Here is a 20,280-nt window from a genome sequence, read left to right as displayed (position 1 = left end):
CATTCAGTCATGCCCGGAGGAGAAGTCCCAGCAGCAGCCATTCAGTCATGCCCGGAGGAGAAGTCCCAGCAGCAGCCATTCAGTCATGCCCGGAGGAGACCTCCCAGCAGCAGCCATTCAGTCATGCCCGGAGGAGAAGTCCCAGCAGCAGCCATTCAGTCATGCCCGGAGGAGAAGTCCCAGCAGCAGCCATTAAGTCATGCCCGGAGGAGACCTCCCAGCAGCAGCCATTCAGTCATGCCCGGAGGAGACCTCCCAGCAGCAGCCATTCAGTCATGCCCAGAGGAGACCTCCCAGCAGCAGCCATTCAGTCATGCCCGGAGGAGAAGTCCCAGCAGCAGCCATTCAGTCATGCCCGGAGGAGAACTCCTAGCAGCAGCCATTCAGTCATGCCTGGAGGAGACCTCCCAGCAGCAGCCATTCAGTCATGCCTGGAGGAGACCTCCCAACAGCAGCCATTCAGTCATGCCCGGAGGAGAACTCCCAGCAGCAGCCATTCAGTCATGCCCGGAGGAGAACTCCCAGCAGCAGCATTCAGTCATGCCCGGAGGAGAAGTCCCAGCAGCAGCCATTCAGTCATGCCTGGAGGAGAACTCCCAGCAGCAGCCATTCAGTCATGCCCGGAGGAGAAGTCCCAGCAGCAGCCATTCAGTCATGCCTGGAGGAGAACTCCCAGCAGCAGCCATTCAGTCATGCCTGGAGGAGAAGTCCCAGCAGCAGCCATTCAGTCATGCCCGGATGAGACCTCCCAGCAGCAGCCATTCAGTCATGCCCGGAGGAGAACTCCCAGCAGCAGCATTCAGTCATGCCCGGAGGAGAACTCCCAGCAGCAGCCATTCAGTCATGCCCGGAGGAGAAGTCCCAGCAGCAGCCATTCAGTCATGCCCGGAGGAGAAGTCCCAGCAGCAGCCATTCAGTCATGCCCGGAGGAGAAGTCCTAGCAGCAGCCATTCAGTCATGCCCGGAGGAGACCTCCCAGCAGCAGCCATTCAGTCATGCCCGGAGGAGAACTCCCAGCAGCAGCCATTCAGTCATGCCCGGAGGAGACCTCCCAGCAGCAGCCATTCAGTCATGCCCGGAGGAGAACTCCCAGCAGCAGCCATTCAGTCATGCCCGGAGGAGAAGTCCCAGCAGCAGCCATTCAGTCATGCCCGGAGGAGACCTCCCAGCAGCAGCATTCAGTCATGCCCGGAGGAGAAGTCCCAGCAGCAGCCATTCAGTCATGCCTGGAGGAGAAGTCCCAGCAGCAGCCATTCAGTCATGCCCGGAGGAGAAGTCCCAGCAGCAGCCATTCAGTCATGCCCGGAGGAGACCTCCCAGCAGCAGCCATTCAGTCATGCCCGGAGGAGAAGTCCCAGCAGCAGCCATTCAGTCATGCCCGGAGGAGACCTCCCAGCAGCAGCCATTCAGTCATGCCCGGAGGAGACCTCCCAGCAGCAGCCATTCAGTCATGCCCGGAGGAGACCTCCCAGCAGCAGCCATTCAGTCATGCCCGGAGGAGAAGTCCCAGCAGCAGCCATTCAGTCATGCCCGGAGGAGAACTCCTAGCAGCAGCCATTCAGTCATGCCTGGAGGAGACCTCCCAGCAGCAGCCATTCAGTCATGCCTGGAGGAGACCTCCCAGCAGCAGCCATTCAGTCATGCCCGGAGGAGAACTCCCAGCAGCAGCCATTCAGTCATGCCCGGAGGAGAAGTCCCAGCAGCAGCCATTCAGTCATGTCCGGAGGAGAATTCCCAGCAGCAGCCATTCAGTCATGCCTGGAGGAGACCTCCCAGCAGCAGCCATTCAGTCATGCCCAGAGGAGAAGTCCCAGCAGCAGCCATTCAGTCATGCCCGGAGGAGAAGTCCCAGCAGCAGCCATTCAGTCATGCCCGGAGGAGAACTCCCAGCAGCAGCCATTCAGTCATGCCCGGAGGAGAACTCCCAGCAGCAGCCATACAGTCATGCCCGGAGGAGAACTCCCAGCAGCAGCCATTCACTCATGCCCGGAGGAGAACTCCCAGCAGCAGCCATTCAGTCATGCCTGGAGGAGAACTCCCAGCAGCAGCCATTCAGTCATGCCCGGAGGAGAAGTCCCAGCAGCAGCCATTCAGTCATGCCCAGAGGAGAAGTCCCAGCAGCAGCCATTCAGTCATGCCTGGAGGAGAACTCCCAGCAGCAGCCATTCAGTCATGCCCGGAGGAGAACTCCCAGCAGCAGCCATACAGTCATGCCCGGAGGAGAAGTCCCAGCAGCAGCCATTCAGTCATGCCCGGAGGAGAAGTCCCAGCAGCAGCCATTCAGTCATGCCCGGAGGAGACCTCCCAGCAGCAGCCATTCAGTCATGCCCGGAGGAGAAGTCCCAGCAGCAGCCATTCAGTCATGCCCGGAGGAGAAGTCCCAGCAGCAGCCATTCAGTCATGCCTGGAGGAGACCTCCCAGCAGCAGCCATTCAGTCATGCCCGGAGGAGAAGTCCCAGCAGCAGCCATTCAGTCATGCCCGGAGGAGAAGTCCCAGCAGCAGCCATTCAGTCATGCCTGGAGGAGACCTCCCAGCAGCAGCCATTCAGTCATGCCCGGAGGAGAAGTCCCAGCAGCAGCCATTCAGTCATGCCCGGAGGAGACCTCCCAGCAGCAGCCATTCAGTCATGCCCGGAGGAGACCTCCTAGCAGCAGCCATTCAGTCATGCCCGGAGGAGAAGTCCCAGCAGCAGCCATTCAGTCATGCCCGGAGGAGAAGTCCCAGCAGCAGCCATTCAGTCATGCCCGGAGGAGACCTCCCAGCAGCAGCCATTCAGTCATGCCCGGAGGAGAAGTCCCAGCAGCAGCCATTCAGTCATGCCCGGAGGAGAAGTCCCAGCAGCAGCCATTAAGTCATGCCCGGAGGAGACCTCCCAGCAGCAGCCATTCAGTCATGCCCGGAGGAGACCTCCCAGCAGCAGCCATTCAGTCATGCCCAGAGGAGACCTCCCAGCAGCAGCCATTCAGTCATGCCCGGAGGAGAAGTCCCAGCAGCAGCCATTCAGTCATGCCCGGAGGAGAACTCCTAGCAGCAGCCATTCAGTCATGCCTGGAGGAGACCTCCCAGCAGCAGCCATTCAGTCATGCCTGGAGGAGACCTCCCAGCAGCAGCCATTCAGTCATGCCCGGAGGAGAACTCCCAGCAGCAGCCATTCAGTCATGCCCGGAGGAGAACTCCCAGCAGCAGCATTCAGTCATGCCCGGAGGAGAAGTCCCAGCAGCAGCCATTCAGTCATGCCTGGAGGAGAACTCCCAGCAGCAGCCATTCAGTCATGCCCGGAGGAGAAGTCCCAGCAGCAGCCATTCAGTCATGCCTGGAGGAGAACTCCCAGCAGCAGCCATTCAGTCATGCCTGGAGGAGAAGTCCCAGCAGCAGCCATTCAGTCATGCCCGGAGGAGACCTCCCAGCAGCAGCCATTCAGTCATGCCCGGAGGAGAACTCCCAGCAGCAGCATTCAGTCATGCCCGGAGGAGAACTCCCAGCAGCAGCCATTCAGTCATGCCCGGAGGAGAAGTCCCAGCAGCAGCCATTCAGTCATGCCCGGAGGAGAAGTCCCAGCAGCAGCCATTCAGTCATGCCCGGAGGAGAAGTCCTAGCAGCAGCCATTCAGTCATGCCCGGAGGAGACCTCCCAGCAGCAGCCATTCAGTCATGCCCGGAGGAGAAGTCCCAGCAGCAGCCATTCAGTCATGCCCGGAGGAGACCTCCCAGCAGCAGCCATTCAGTCATGCCCGGAGGAGACCTCCTAGCAGCAGCCATTCAGTCATGCCCGGAGGAGAAGTCCCAGCAGCAGCCATTCAGTCATGCCCGGAGGAGAAGTCCCAGCAGCAGCCATTCAGTCATGCCCGGAGGAGACCTCCCAGCAGCAGCCATTCAGTCATGCCCGGAGGAGAAGTCCCAGCAGCAGCCATTCAGTCATGCCCGGAGGAGAAGTCCCAGCAGCAGCCATTAAGTCATGCCCGGAGGAGACCTCCCAGCAGCAGCCATTCAGTCATGCCCGGAGGAGACCTCCCAGCAGCAGCCATTCAGTCATGCCCAGAGGAGACCTCCCAGCAGCAGCCATTCAGTCATGCCCGGAGGAGAAGTCCCAGCAGCAGCCATTCAGTCATGCCCGGAGGAGAACTCCTAGCAGCAGCCATTCAGTCATGCCTGGAGGAGACCTCCCAGCAGCAGCCATTCAGTCATGCCTGGAGGAGACCTCCCAGCAGCAGCCATTCAGTCATGCCCGGAGGAGAACTCCCAGCAGCAGCCATTCAGTCATGCCCGGAGGAGAACTCCCAGCAGCAGCATTCAGTCATGCCCGGAGGAGAAGTCCCAGCAGCAGCCATTCAGTCATGCCTGGAGGAGAACTCCCAGCAGCAGCCATTCAGTCATGCCCGGAGGAGAAGTCCCAGCAGCAGCCATTCAGTCATGCCTGGAGGAGAACTCCCAGCAGCAGCCATTCAGTCATGCCTGGAGGAGAAGTCCCAGCAGCAGCCATTCAGTCATGCCCGGAGGAGACCTCCCAGCAGCAGCCATTCAGTCATGCCCGGAGGAGAACTCCCAGCAGCAGCATTCAGTCATGCCCGGAGGAGAACTCCCAGCAGCAGCCATTCAGTCATGCCCGGAGGAGAAGTCCCAGCAGCAGCCATTCAGTCATGCCCGGAGGAGAAGTCCCAGCAGCAGCCATTCAGTCATGCCCGGAGGAGACCTCCCAGCAGCAGCCATTCAGTCATGCCCGGAGGAGAAGTCCCAGCAGCAGCCATTCAGTCATGCCCGGAGGAGAAGTCCTAGCAGCAGCCATTCAGTCATGCCCGGAGGAGACCTCCCAGCAGCAGCCATTCAGTCATGCCCGGAGGAGAACTCCCAGCAGCAGCCATTCAGTCATGCCCGGAGGAGACCTCCCAGCAGCAGCCATTCAGTCATGCCCGGAGGAGAACTCCCAGCAGCAGCCATTCAGTCATGCCCGGAGGAGAAGTCCCAGCAGCAGCCATTCAGTCATGCCCGGAGGAGACCTCCCAGCAGCAGCATTCAGTCATGCCCGGAGGAGAAGTCCCAGCAGCAGCCATTCAGTCATGCCTGGAGGAGAAGTCCCAGCAGCAGCCATTCAGTCATGCCTGGAGGAGAAGTCCCAGCAGCAGCCATTCAGTCATGCCTGGAGGAGAACTCCCAGCAGCAGCCATTCAGCCATGCTCGGAGGAGAACTCCCAGCAGCAGCCATACAGTCATGCCCGGAGGAGAACTCCCAGCAGCAGCCATTCAGTCATGCCCGGAGGAGAAGTCCCAGCAGCAGCCATTCAGTCATTCCCGGAGGAGACCTCCTAGCAGCAGCCATTCAGTCATGCCCGGAGGAGAAGTCCCAGCAGCAGCCATTCAGTCATGCCCGGAGGAGAAGTCCCAGCAGCAGCCATTCAGTCATGCCCGGAGGAGAACTCCCAGCAGCAGCCATTCAGTCATGCCCGGAGGAGAACTCCCAGCAGCAGCCATTCAGTCATGCCCGGAGGAGAAGTCCCAGCAGCAGCCATTCAGTCATGCCCGGAGGAAAAGTCCCAGCAGCAGCCATTCAGCCATGCAGCGCCCGGAGAACATCTTTGTGCAGCAGACAGTGAGTATACCCCGGTGACAAATTGTCATCCAATTGGACAGCAGTGTCACCTGATGCAGAATTGGAAGCCGGAAAATGACTGCTCACTGTCTGCTGCTACAGTATGTGGATGGGTGGGGCCAGCACTGCTATTCTATAAGCGGGCGGCTGATATTTACAGGTACAGTGGGCCACATCTATAAATTATACATTTTGTGTTTGGGGGGCCAGTGCAAAAGCCTTGGTGGGCCGCATTAGGCCCGCGGGCCTTAGTTTGAGGACCACTGGTATATAGTATAGCAGTCACACACAATGCAGCTCACTCACCTGTGTTGGGAGGAAGCAGAGGAAGAGGAGTCGGGTGGCAGAGCCTCCAGCGCTCCCCTGATCTGCTGTACAGCGGGACGAATCGCCTCTGCCAAGAAGAAACCGGGATTATTCACAAATCAGTTATCACCATCTACAAGCTCCACCCCCAATCATTATCACCATCTACAAGCCCCACCCCCAATCAGTACCACCATCTACAAGCTCCACCCCCAATAATCACCATCTACAAGCTCCACCCCCAATAATTATCACCATCTACAAGCTCCACCCCAATAATTATCACCATCTACAAGCTCCACCCCCAATAATCGCCATCTACAAGCTCCACCCCAATAATTATCACCATCTACAAGCTCCACCCCAATAATTATCACCATCTACAAGCTCCACTCCCAATCATTACCACCATCTACAAGCTCCACCCCCAATCATTATCACCATCTACAAGCTCCACCCCCAATAATTATCACCATCTACAAGCTCCACCCCCAATAATTATCACCATCTACAAGCTCCACCCTCAATCATTACCACCATCTACAAGCTCCACCCCCAATAATTATCACCATCTACAAGCTCCACCCCCAATAAAATATCACCATCTACAAGCTCCCCCCAATAATTATCACCATCTACAAGCTCCACCCCCAATAATTATCACCATCTACAAGCTCCACCCCAATAATTATCACCATCTACAAGCTCCCCCCCCAATAATTATCACCATCTACAAGCTCCACCCCCAATAATTATCACCATATACAAGCTCCACCCCCAATCATTATCACCATCTACAAGCTCCACCCCCAATGATTACCACCATCTACAAGCTCCACCCCAAATAATTATCACCATCTACAAGCTCCACCCCCAATAATTATCACCATCTACAAGCTCCACCCCAATAATTATCACCATCTACAAGCTCCACCCCCAATAATTATCACCATCTACAAGCTCCACCCCCAATAATTATCACCATCTACAAGCTCCACCCCAATAATTATCACCATCTACAAGCTCCACCCTCAATAATTACTACCATCTACAAGCTCCACCCCCAATATTTATCACCATCTACAAGCTCCACCCCCAATCATTATCACCATCTACAAGCTCCACCCCCAATGATTACCACCATCTACAAGCTCCACCCCAAATAATTATAACCATCTACAAGCTCCACCCCCAATAATTATCACCATCTACAAGCTCCACCCCAATAATTATCACCATCTACAAGCTCCACCCCCAATAATTATCACCATCTACAAGCTCCACCCCCAATGATTACCACCATCTACAAGCTCCACCCCAAATAATTATCACCATCTACAAGCTCCACCCCCAATAATTATCACCATCTACAAGCTCCACCCCAATAATTATCACCATCTACAAGCTCCACCCCCCATTAATTATCACCATCTACAAGCTCCACCCCCAATAATTATCACCATCTACAAGCTCCACCCCCAATAATTATCACCATCTACAAGCTCTGCTCCTGTCAATTACCATCTACAAGCATCATCCCATCAATAATCACTATCTACAAGCTCGACCCCATCAAATCGATAATCACCATCTATAAGCTCCACCCCTATCAAATATCACCATCTACAAGCTCCACCCCTTCAATTATTGTCTACAAGCTCCACCCCATCACTCACCTCCTGCACATCCACCACATCTTCCTGAACTCTCCCATGCTCTCCACACCCCGGAGCTGAAGCAAAACACTGCGACTCCTCGAAGACGGGGCCTTCGTGGTGATATGCCGGAAACTGCGAGTGCGGAAACTCCATCTACCAGAGAGAAGAGATCGTCATTGCTATGGCAACAGCAGCCATGACGGTGCTCAGTATAACCAGGGCAGTTTCTAGGCTAAAATGCACCCAGGGCGAGGGTGTAAAAATTGCGCCCCCTCCGGAGCAAGGTATAGGCGCCCGCAGTATAGGTTAGCCAGGCCTAGTTGCACTCACTATAGGTACCCCCAGTATAGGTAGCCAGGCCTAGGTGAGCCAGTATAGTAGCCCCCGGTATAGGTTAGCCAGGTAGGTGCCTCCAGTATAGGTAGCCAGTATAGTTGCCCCCAGTATAGGTTAGATAGGCAGGCGCCCCCAGTATAAGTTAGATAGGTAGGTGCCCCCAGTACAGGTTAGCTAGGTGGGTGCCTCTAATATAGGTAGCCAGAATAGTTGGCCTCAGCATAGGTTAGATAGGTAGATGCCCCCAGTATAGGTTAGATTAGGTAAGTGCCCCCCAGTATAGGTTAGATTAGGTAGGTGCCCCCCAGTATTGGTTAGATTAGGTAGGTGCGCCCAGTATAGGTTAGATTAGGTAGGTGCCCCCAGCATTGGCTAGATAGGTGGGTGCCCCCCAGTATAGGTTAGATAGGTAGGTGCCCCCCAGTATAGGTTAGATAGGTAGCTGCTCCCCAGTATAGGTTAGATAGGTAGGTGCCCCCCAGTATAGGTTAGATAGGTAGCTGCTCCCCAGTATAGGTTAGGTAGATACCCCCGCTCCCCCCATAATGGAGAGGGGAGCCGCAGCCGCGGGGAGGGCAGCCCGACCTCTCCCTCCCTTCCTCTCCCTCCCTTCCTCTCCCTCCATGCTCCCCCCTCAGAGTGCAGAGTGAGACCGCAGGAAAGCGCTGTACACAGCTACTCACCTCCCTGGTTCCAATCGCCGCTCACTCGCCGCCAGTCTCCTCCACTCTACATACACGCTGATACACACGCTGCTTCCTGTTTAGCAGGAAGCAGCGTGTGTGTATACCCAACTATGCAGAGAGGAGAAGATCAGCGGTGAGAGGGAGAGGAAGGGAGGGCTGCCCTCCCCGTGCCCCCCCCCCCCCCTCCATTACAGCGCCCCCTCCCAATAATGCTCAGGGCGGCGGCACGGGCCGCACGGCCCTAGAAACGTGCATGAGTATAACCCCCCTATCCTCCTCTATGCCGGGGATTATACTGTACAGCATGGCAGTGCTCAGTATAACCTCCCTATCCTCCTCTATGCCGGGGATTATAATGTACAGCATGGCAGTGCTCAGTATAACCTCCCTATCCTCCTCTATGCCGGGGATTATACTGTACAGCATGGCAGTGCTCAGTATAACCTCCCTATCCTCCTCTATGCCGGGGATTATACTGTACAGCATGGCAGTGCTCAGTATAACCTCCCTATCCTCCTCTATGCTGGGGATTATACTGTACAGCATGGCAGTGCTCAGTATAACCTCCCTATCCCTCCTCTATACTGGGATTATACTGTACAGCAGTCATGACAGTGCTCAGTATAACCTCCCTATCCTCCTCTATGCTGGGATTATACTGTACAGCATGGAAGTGCTCAGTATAACCTCCCTATCCTCTAGGCTGGGATTATACTGTACAGCATGGCAGTGCTCAGTATAACCTCCCTATCCCTCCTCTATGCTGGGATAATACTGTACAGCATGGCAGTGCTCAGTATAACCTCCCTATCCTCCTCTATGCTGGGATTATACTGTACAGCATGACAGTGCTCAGTATAACCTCCCTATCCTCTATGCTGGGATAATACTGTACAGCATGGCAGTGCTCAGTATAACCTCCCTATTCTCTTCTATGCTGGGATTATACTGTGTACAGCATGGCAGTGCTCAGTATAACCTCCCTATCCTCCTCTATGGTGGGGATTATACTGTACAGCATGGCAGTGCTCAGTAAAACCGCCCTATCCTCCTCCTATGCTGGGATTATACTGTACAGCATGGCAGTGCTCAGTATAACCTCCCTATCCTCCTCTATGCTGGGATTATACTGTACAGCATGGCAGTGCTCAGTATAACCTCCCTAACCCTCCTCTATGATGGGGATTATACTGTACAGCATGGCAGTGCTCAGTATAACCTCCCTATCCTCCTCTATGCCGGGGATTATACTGTACAGCATGGCAGTGCTCAGTATAACCTCCCTATCCTCCTCTATGCTGGGATTATACTGTACAGCATGGCAGTGCTCAGTATAACCTCCGTATCCTCCTCTATGGTGGGATTATACTGTACAGCATGGCAGTGCTCAGTATAACCTCCCTATCCTCCTCTATGCTGGGATTATACTGTACAGCATGTCAGTGCTCAGTATAACCTCCCTATCCTCCTCTATGCTGGGGATTATACTGTACAGCAGCCATGACAGTGCTCAGTATAACCTCCCTATCCTCCTCTATGCTGGGGATTATACTGTACAGCAGCCATGGCAGTGCTCAGTATAACCTCCCTATCCTCCTCTATGATGGGGATTATACTGTACAGCATGGCAGTGCTCAGTATAACCTCCCTATCCCTCCTCTATGCTGGGATTATACTGTACAGCATGGCAGTGCTCAGTATAACCTCCCTATCCTCCTCTATGCTGGGATTATACTGTACAGCATGGCAGTGCTCAGTATAACCTCCCTATCCTCCTCTATGCTGGGATTATACTGTACAGCATGGCAGTGCTCAGTATAACCTCCCTATCCTCCTCTATGCCGGGGATTATACTGTACAGCATGGCAGTGCTCAGTATAACCTCCCTATCCTCCTTTATGGTGGGGATTATACTGTACAGCATGGCAGTGCTCAGTATAACCTCCCTATCCTCCTCTATGCTGGGATTATACTGTACAGCATGGCAGTGCTCAGTATAACCTCCCTATCCTCCTCTATGCCGGGGATTATACTGTACAGCATGGCAGTGCTCAGTATAACCTCCCTATCCTCCTCTATGCTGGGATTATACTGTACAGCATGGCAGTGCTCAGTATAACCTCCCTATCCTCCTCTATGATGGGGATTATACTGTACAGCATGGCAGTGCTCAGTATAACCTCCCTATCCTCCTCTATGCTGGGATTATACTGTACAGCATGTCAGTGCTCAGTATAACCTCCCTATCCTCCTCTATGCTAGGATTATACTGTACAGCATGGCAGTGCTCAGTATAACCTCCCTATTCTCTTCTATGCTGGGATTATACTGTGTACAGCATGGCAGTGCTCAGTGTAACATCCCTATCCTCCTCTATGCTGGGATTATACTGTACAGCATGGCAGTGCTCAGTATAACCTCCCTATCCTCTATACTGGGATTATACTGTACAGCATGGCCTTGCTCAGTATAACCTCCCTATCCTCCTCTATGCTGGGATTATACTGTACAGCATGGCAGTGCTCAGTATAACCTCCGTATCCTCCTCTATGGTGGGATTATACTGTACAGCATGGCAGTGCTCAGTATAACCTCCCTATCCTCCTCTATGCTGGGATTATACTGTACAGCATGTCAGTGCTCAGTATAACCTCCCTATCCTCCTCTATGCTGGGGATTATACTGTACAGCAGCCATGACAGTGCTCAGTATAACCTCCCTATCCTCCTCTATGCTGGGGATTATACTGTACAGCAGCCATGGCAGTGCTCAGTATAACCTCCCTATCCTCCTCTATGATGGGGATTATACTGTACAGCATGGCAGTGCTCAGTATAACCTCCCTATCCCTCCTCTATGCTGGGATTATACTGTACAGCATGGCAGTGCTCAGTATAACCTCCCTATCCTCCTCTATGCTGGGATTATACTGTACAGCATGGCAGTGCTCAGTATAACCTCCCTATCCTCCTCTATGCTGGGATTATACTGTACAGCATGGCAGTGCTCAGTATAACCTCCCTATCCTCCTCTATGCCGGGGATTATACTGTACAGCATGGCAGTGCTCAGTATAACCTCCCTATCCTCCTTTATGGTGGGGATTATACTGTACAGCATGGCAGTGCTCAGTATAACCTCCCTATCCTCCTCTATGCTGGGATTATACTGTACAGCATGGCAGTGCTCAGTATAACCTCCCTATCCTCCTCTATGCCGGGGATTATACTGTACAGCATGGCAGTGCTCAGTATAACCTCCCTATCCTCCTCTATGCTGGGATTATACTGTACAGCATGGCAGTGCTCAGTATAACCTCCCTATCCTCCTCTATGATGGGGATTATACTGTACAGCATGGCAGTGCTCAGTATAACCTCCCTATCCTCCTCTATGCTGGGATTATACTGTACAGCATGTCAGTGCTCAGTATAACCTCCCTATCCTCCTCTATGCTAGGATTATACTGTACAGCATGGCAGTGCTCAGTATAACCTCCCTATTCTCTTCTATGCTGGGATTATACTGTACAGCATGGCAGTGCTCAGTGTAACATCCCTATCCTCCTCTATGCTGGGATTATACTGTACAGCATGGCAGTGCTCAGTATAACCTCCCTATCCTCTATGCTGGGATTATACTGTACAGCATGGCAGTGCTCAGTATAACCTCCCTATCCCTCCTCTATGCTGGGATTATACTGTACAGCATGGCAGTGCTCAGTATAACCTCCCTATCCTCTATACTGGGATTATACTGTACAGCATGGCAGTGCTCAGTATAACCTCCCAATCCCTGCTCTATGCTGGGGATTATACTGTACAGCATGGCAGTGCTCAGTATAACCTCCCTATCCTCCTCTATGCTGGGGATTATACTGTACAGCATGGCAGTGCTCAGTATAACCTCCCTATCCTCCTCTATGCTGGGATTATACTGTACAGCATGGCAGTGCTCAGTATAACCTCCCTATCCTCCTCTATGCCGGGGATTATACTGTACAGCATGGCAGTGCTCAGTATAACCTCCCTATCCTCCTCTATACTGGGATTATACTGTACAGCATAGCAGTGCTCAGTATAACCTCCCTATCCTCCTCTATGCCGGGATTATACTGTACAGCATGGCAGTGCTCAGTATAACCTCCCTATCCCCCTCTATGCTGGGATTATACTGTACAGCATGGCAGTGCTCAGTATAACCTCCCTATCCTCCTCTATGCCGGGGATTATACTGTACAGCATGGCAGTGCTCAGTATAACCTCCCTATCCTCCTCTATGCTGGGATTATACTGTACAGCATGGCAGTGCTCAGTATAACCTCCCTATCCTCCTCTATGCTGGGATTATACTGTACAGCATGGCAGTGCTCAGTATAACCTCCCTATCCTCCTCTATACCAGGGATTATACTGTACAGCATGGCAGTGCTCAGTATAACCTCCCTATCCTCCTCTATGCTGGGGATTATACTGTACAGCATGGCAGTGCTCAGTATAACCTCCCTATCCTCCTCTATGGTGGGGATTATACTGTACAGCATGGCAGTGCTCAGTATAACCTCCCTATCCTCCTCTATGCTGGGATTACACTGTACAGCTTGGCAGTGCTCAGTATAACCTCCCTATCCTCCTCTATGCCGGGGATTATACTGTACAGCATGGCAGTGCTCAGTATAACCTCCCTATCCTCCTCTATGCTGGGATTATACTGTACAGCATGGCAGTGCTCAGTATAACCTCCCTATCCCCCTCTATGCCGGGATTATACTGTACAGCATGGCAGTGCTCAGTATAACCTCCCTATCCTCCTCTATGCTGGGATTATACTGTACAGCATGGCAGTGCTCAGTATAACCTCCCTATCCTCCTCTATGCTGGGATTATACTGTACAGCATGGCAGTGCTCAGTATAACCTCCCTATCCCTCCTCTATGCTGGGATTATACTGTACAGCATGGCAGTGCTCAGTATAACCTCCCTATCCCCCCTCTATGCTGGGATTATACTGTACAGCATGGCAGTGCTCAGTATAACCTCCCTATCCTCCTCTATGCCGGGGATTATACTGTACAGCATGGCAGTGCTCAGTATAACCTCCCTATCCTCCTCTATGCCGGGGATTATACTGTCCTCCTCTATGCTGGGATTATACTGTACAGCATGGCAGTGCTCAGTATAACCTCCCTATGTTCCTCTATGCTGGGATTATACTGTACAGCATGGCAGTGCTCAGTATAACCTCCCTATCCTCCTCTATGCTGGGATTATACTGTACAGCATGGCAGTGCTCAGTATAACCTCCCTATCCCTCCTCTATGCTGGGGATTATACTGTACAGCATGGCAGTGCTCAGTATAACCTCCCTATCCTCCTCTATGCTGGGATTATACTGTACAGCATGGCAGTGCTCAGTATAACCTCCCTATCCTCCTCTATGCTGGGATTATACTGTACAGCATGACAGTGCTCAGTATAACCTCCCTATCCTCCTCTATGCTGGGGATTATACTGTACAGCATGGCAGTGCTCAGTATAACCTCCCTATCCTCTATGCTGGGATTATACTGTACAACATGGCAGTGCTCAGTATAACCTCCCTATCCTCCTCTATGCTGGGATTATACTGTACAGCATGGCAGTGCTCAGTATAACCTCCCTATCCTCCTCTATGCTGGGGATTATACTGTACAGCATGGCAGTGCTCAGTATAACCTCCCTATCCTCCTCTATGCTGGGATTATACTGTACAGCATGGCAGTGCTCAGTATAACCTCCCTATCCCTCCTCTATGCTGGGATTATACTGTACAGCATGACAGTGCTCAGTATAACCTCCCTATCCTCCTCTATGCTGGGGATTATACTGTACAGCATGGCAGTGCTCAGTATAACCTCCCTATCCTCCTCTATGCCGGGGATTATACTGTACAGCATGGCAGTGCTCAGTATAACCTCCCTATCCTCCTCTATGCCGGGGATTATACTGTACAGCATGGCAGTGCTCAGTATAACCTCCCTATCCCCCCTCTATGCTGGGATTATATACTGTACAGCATGGCAGTGCTTAGTGTAACCTCCTTATCCCTCCTCTATGCTGGGATTATACTGTACAGCATGGCAGTGCTCAGTATAACCTCCCTATCCTCCTCTATGCTGGGATTATACTGTACAGCATGGCAGTGCTCAGTATAACCTCCCTATCCTCCTCTATGCTGGGATTATACTGTACAGCATGGCAGTGCTCAGTATAACCTCCCTATCCTCCTCTATGCCGGGATTATACTGTACAGCATGGCAGTGCTCAGTATAACCTCCCTATCCTCCTTTATGCTGGGATTATACTGTACAGCATGGCAGTGCTCAGTATAACCTCCCTATCCTCCTCTATGCCGGGGATTATACTGTACAGCATGGCAGTGCTCAGTATAACCTCCCTATCCTCCTCTATGCTGGGATTATACTGTACAGCAGCCATGGCAGCGCTCAGTATAACCTCCCTATCCTCCTCTATGCTGGGATTATACTGTACAGCATGGCAGTGCTCAGTATAACCTCCCTATCCTCCTCTATGCTGGGATTATACTGTACAGCATGGCAGTGCTCAGTATAACCTCCCTATCCCTCCTCTATGCTGGGGATTATACTGTACAGCATGGCAGTGCTCAGTATAACCGCCCTATCCTCCTCCTATGCCGGGGATTATACTGTACAGCATGGCAGTGCTCAGTATAACCTCCCTATCCTCCTCTATGCTGGGATTATACTGTACAGCATGGCAGTGCTCAGTATAACCTCCCTATCCCTCCTATATGCTGGGATTATACTGTACAGCATGGCAGTGCTCAGTATAACCTCCCTATCCTCCTCTATGCTGGGATTATACTGTACAGCATGGCAGTGCTCAGTATAACCTCCCTATCCTCCTCTATGCTGGGGATTATAATGTACAGCATGGCAGTGCTCAGTATAACCTCCCTAACCTCCTCTATGCTGGGATTATACTGTACAGCATGGCAGTGCTTAGTGTAACCTTCCTATCCTCCTCTATGGTGGGGATTATACTGTACAGCATAGCAGTGCTCAGTATAACCTCCCTATCCTCCTCTATGCCGGGGATTATACTGTACAGCATGGCAGTGCTCAGTATAACCTTCCTATCCTCCTCTATGGTGGGGATTATACTGTACAGCATGGCAGTGCTCAGTATAACCTCCCTATCCTCCTCTATGGTGGGATTATACTGTACAGCATGGCAGTGCTCAGTATAACCTCCCTATCCTCCTCTATGCTGGGATTATACTGTACAGCATAGCAGTGCTCAGTATAACCTCCCTATCCTCCTCTATGGTGGGATTATACTGTACAGCATGGCAGTGCTCAGTATAACCTCCCTATCCTCCTCTATGCCGGGGATTATACTGTACAGCATGGCAGTGCTCAGTATAACCTCCCTATCCTCCTCTATGCTGGGATTATACTGTACAGCATAGCAGTGCTCAGTATAACCTCCCTATCCTCCTCTATGGTGGGATTATACTGTACAGCATGGCAGTGCTCAGTATAACCTCCCTATCCCTCCTCTATGCTGGGGATTATACTGTACAGCATGGCAGTGCTCAGTATAACCTCCCTATCCTCCTCTATGCTGGGATTATACTGTACAGCATGGCAGTGCTCAGTATAACCTCCCTATCCTCCTCTATGATGGGGATTATACTGTACAGCATGACAGTGCTCAGTATAACCTCCCGATCCTCCTCTATGCTGGGATTATACTGTACAGCATGACAGTGCTCAGTATAACCTCCCGATCCTCCTCTATGCCGGGATTATACTGTACAGCATGGCAGTGCTCAGTATAACCTCCCTATCCTCCTCTATGCTGGGATTATACTGTACAGCATGGCAGTGCTCAGTATAACCTCCCTATCCTCCTCTATGCTGGGATTATACTGTACAGCATGACAGTGCTCAGTATAACCTCCCGATCCTCCTCTATGCCGGGATTATACTGTACAGCATGGCAGTGCTCAGTATAACCTCCCTATCCTCCTCTATGCTGGGATTATACTGTACAGCATGGCAGTGCTCAGTATAACCTCCCTATCCTCCTCTATGCTGGGATTATACTGTACAGCATGGCAGTGCTCAGTATAACCTTCCTATCCTCCTCTATGGTGGGGATTATACTGTACAGCATGGCAGTGCTCAGTATAACCTCCCTATCCTCCTCTATGGTGGGATTATACTGTACAGCATGGCAGTGCTCAGTATAACCTCCCTATCCTCCTCTATGCTGGGATTATACTGTACAGCATAGCAGTGCTCAGTATAACCTCCCTATCCTCCTCTATGGTGGGATTATACTGTACAGCATGGCAGTGCTCAGTATAACCTCCCTATCCTCCTCTATGCCGGGGATTATACTGTACAGCATGGCAGTGCTCAGTATAACCTCCCTATCCTCCTCTATGCTGGGATTATACTGTACAGCATAGCAGTGCTCAGTATAACCTCCCTATCCTCCTCTATGGTGGGATTATACTGTACAGCATGACAGTGCTCAGTATAACCTCCCGATCCTCCTCTATGCTGGGATTATACTGTACAGCATGACAGTGCTCAGTATAACCTCCCGATCCTCCTCTATGCCGGGATTATACTGTACAGCATGGCAGTGCTCAGTATAACCTCCCTATCCTCCTCTATGCTGGGATTATACTGTACAGCATGGCAGTGCTCAGTATAACCTCCCTATCCTCCTCTATGCTGGGATTATACTGTACAGCATGACAGTGCTCAGTATAACCTCCCGATCCTCCTCTATGCCGGGATTATACTGTACAGCATGGCAGTGCTCAGTATAACCTCCCTATCCTCCTCTATGCTGGGATTATACTGTACAGCATGGCAGTGCTCAGTATAACCTCCCTATCCTCCTCTATGCTGGGATTATACTGTACAGCATGGCAGTGCTCAGTATAACCTCCCTACCCTCCTCTATGCCGGGATTATACTGTACAGCATGGCAGTGCTCAGTATAACCTCCCTATCCCTCCTCTATGCTGGGATTATATACTGTACAGCATGGCAGTGCTCAGTATAACCTCCCTATCCTCCTCTATGCTGGGATTATACTGTACAGCATGGCAGTGCTCAGTATAACCTCCCTATCCTCCTCTATGCTGGGATTATATACTGTACAGCATGGCAGTGCTCAGTATAACCTCCCGATCCTCCTCTATGCTGGGATTATACTGTACAGCATGACAGTGCTCAGTATAACCTCCCGATCCTCCTCTATGCCGGGATTATACTGTACAGCATGGCAGTGCTCAGTATAACCTCCCTATCCTCCTCTATGCTGGGATTATACTGTACAGCATGACAGTGCTCAGTATAACCTCCCGATCCTCCTCTATGCTAGGATTATACTGTACAGCATGGCAGTGCTCAGTATAACCTCCCTATCCCCCTCTATGCTGGGGATTATACTGTACAGCATGGCAGTGCTCAGTATAACCTCCCTATCCTCCTCTATGCTGGGGATTATACTGTACAGCATGGCAGTGCTCAGTATAACCTCACTATCCTCTTCTATGCCGGGGATTATACTGTACAGCATGGCAGTGCTCAGTATAACCTCCCTATCCTCCTCTATGCCGGGGATTATACTGTACAGCATGGCAGTGCTCAGTATAACCTCCCTATCCTCCTCTATGCTGGGATTATACTGTACAGTATGGCAGTGCTCAGTATAACCTCCCTATCCTCTATGCTGGGATTATACAGTACAGCATGGCAGTGCTCAGTATAACCTCCCTATCCTCCTCTATGCTGGGATTATACAGTACAGCATGGCAGTGCTCAGTATAACCTCCCTATCCTCCTCTATGCTGGGATTATACTGTACAGCATGACAGTGCTCAGTATAACCTCCCGATCCTCCTCTATGCCGGGATTATACTGTACAGCATGGCAGTGCTCAGTATAACCTCCCTATCCTCCTCTATGCCGGGGATTATACTGTACAGCATGGCAGTGCTCAGTATAACCTCCCTATCCTCCTCTATGCTGGGATTATACTGTACAGTATGGCAGTGCTCAGTATAACCTCCCTATCCTCTATGCTGGGATTATACAGTACAGCATGGCAGTGCTCAGTATAACCTCCCTATCCTCCTCTATGCTGGGGATTATACTGTACAGCATGGCAGTGCTCAGTATAACCTCCCTATCCTCCTCTATGCTGGGGATTATACTGTACAGCATGGCAGTGCTCAGTATAACCTCCCTATCCTCCTCTATGCCGGGATTATACTGTACAGCATGGCAGTGCTCAGTATAACCTCCCTATCCTCCTCTATGCTGGGATTATACTGTACAGCATGGCAGTGCTCAGTATAACCTCCCTATCCTCCTCTATGCTGCGATTATACTGTACAGCATGACAGTGCTCAGTATAACCTCCCGATCCTCCTCTATGCCGGGATTATACTGTACAGCATGGCAGTGCTCAGTATAACCTCCCTATCCTCCTTTATGCGGGGATTATACTGTACAGCATGGCAGTGCTCAGTATAACCTCCCTATCCTCCTCTATGCTGGGATTATACTGTACAGCATGGCAGTGCTCAGTATAACCTCCCTATCCTCTATGCTGGGATTATACAGTACAGCATGGCAGTGCTCAGTATAACCTCCCTATCCTCCTCTATGCTGGGGATTATACTGTACAGCATGGCAGTGCTCAGTATAACCTCCCTATCCTCCTCTATGCCGGGGATTATACTGTACAGCATGGCAGTGCTCTGTATAACCTCCCTACCCTCCTCTATGCTGGGATTATACTGTACAGCATGGCAGTGCTCAGTATAACCTCCCTATCCTCCTCTATGCTGGGATTATACTGTACAGCATGGCAGTGCTCAGTATAACCTCCCTATCCCTCCTCTATGCTGGGATTATACTGTACAGCATGACAGTGCTCAGTATAACCTCCCTATCCTCCTCTATGCTGGGGATTATACTGTACAGCATGGCAGTGCTCAGTATAACCTCCCTATCCTCCTCTATGCCGGGGATTATACTGTACAGCATGGCAGTGCTCAGTATAACCTCCCTATCCTCCTCTATGCCGGGGATTATACTGTACAGCATGGCAGTGCTCAGTATAACCTCCCTATCCCCCCTCTATGCTGGGATTATATACTGTACAGCATGGCAGTGCTTAGTGTAACCTCCTTATCCCTCCTCTATGCTGGGATTATACTGTACAGCATGGCAGTGCTCAGTATAACCTCCCTATCCTCCTCTATGCTGGGATTATACTGTACAGCATGGCAGTGCTCAGTATAACCTCCCTATCCTCCTCTATGCTGGGATTATACTGTACAGCATGGCAGTGCTCAGTATAACCTCCCTATCCTCCTCTATGCCGGGATTATACTGTACAGCATGGCAGTGCTCAGTATAACCTCCCTATCCTCCTTTATGCTGGGATTATACTGTACAGCATGGCAGTGCTCAGTATAACCTCCCTATCCTCCTCTATGCCGGGGATTATACTGTACAGCATGGCAGTGCTCAGTATAACCTCCCTATCCTCCTCTATGCTGGGATTATACTGTACAGCAGCCATGGCAGCGCTCAGTATAACCTCCCTATCCTCCTCTATGCTGGGATTATACTGTACAGCATGGCAGTGCTCA

The 20,280-nt window shown here is 51.6% G+C and overlaps 1 protein-coding gene across 1 annotated transcript in view; it reads right to left on the bottom strand.

Moving 5' to 3' along the window:
- The window catches only part of TAF1C (TATA-box binding protein associated factor, RNA polymerase I subunit C), a 140,909-nt gene that overhangs the window by 75,812 nt on the left and 44,817 nt on the right, over nt 1-20,280 (bottom strand). The window contains exons 2-3 of the mRNA XM_068253378.1: nt 7,568-7,702; nt 5,892-5,979 (exon numbers count right to left, since the gene is read on the bottom strand). Coding sequence (XP_068109479.1) covers nt 5,892-5,979; nt 7,568-7,702 — 223 coding nt within the window. The remainder of the gene's footprint in view (nt 1-5,891; nt 5,980-7,567; nt 7,703-20,280) is intronic.

Source organism: Hyperolius riggenbachi, chromosome 1, assembly GCF_040937935.1.
Source record: "Hyperolius riggenbachi isolate aHypRig1 chromosome 1, aHypRig1.pri, whole genome shotgun sequence".
In the NCBI taxonomy this organism is placed as follows: Eukaryota; Metazoa; Chordata; class Amphibia; order Anura; family Hyperoliidae; genus Hyperolius; species Hyperolius riggenbachi.
Note: the sequence above shows the minus strand (reverse complement) of the source record. Positions and strands in the feature narration are given on the sequence as shown.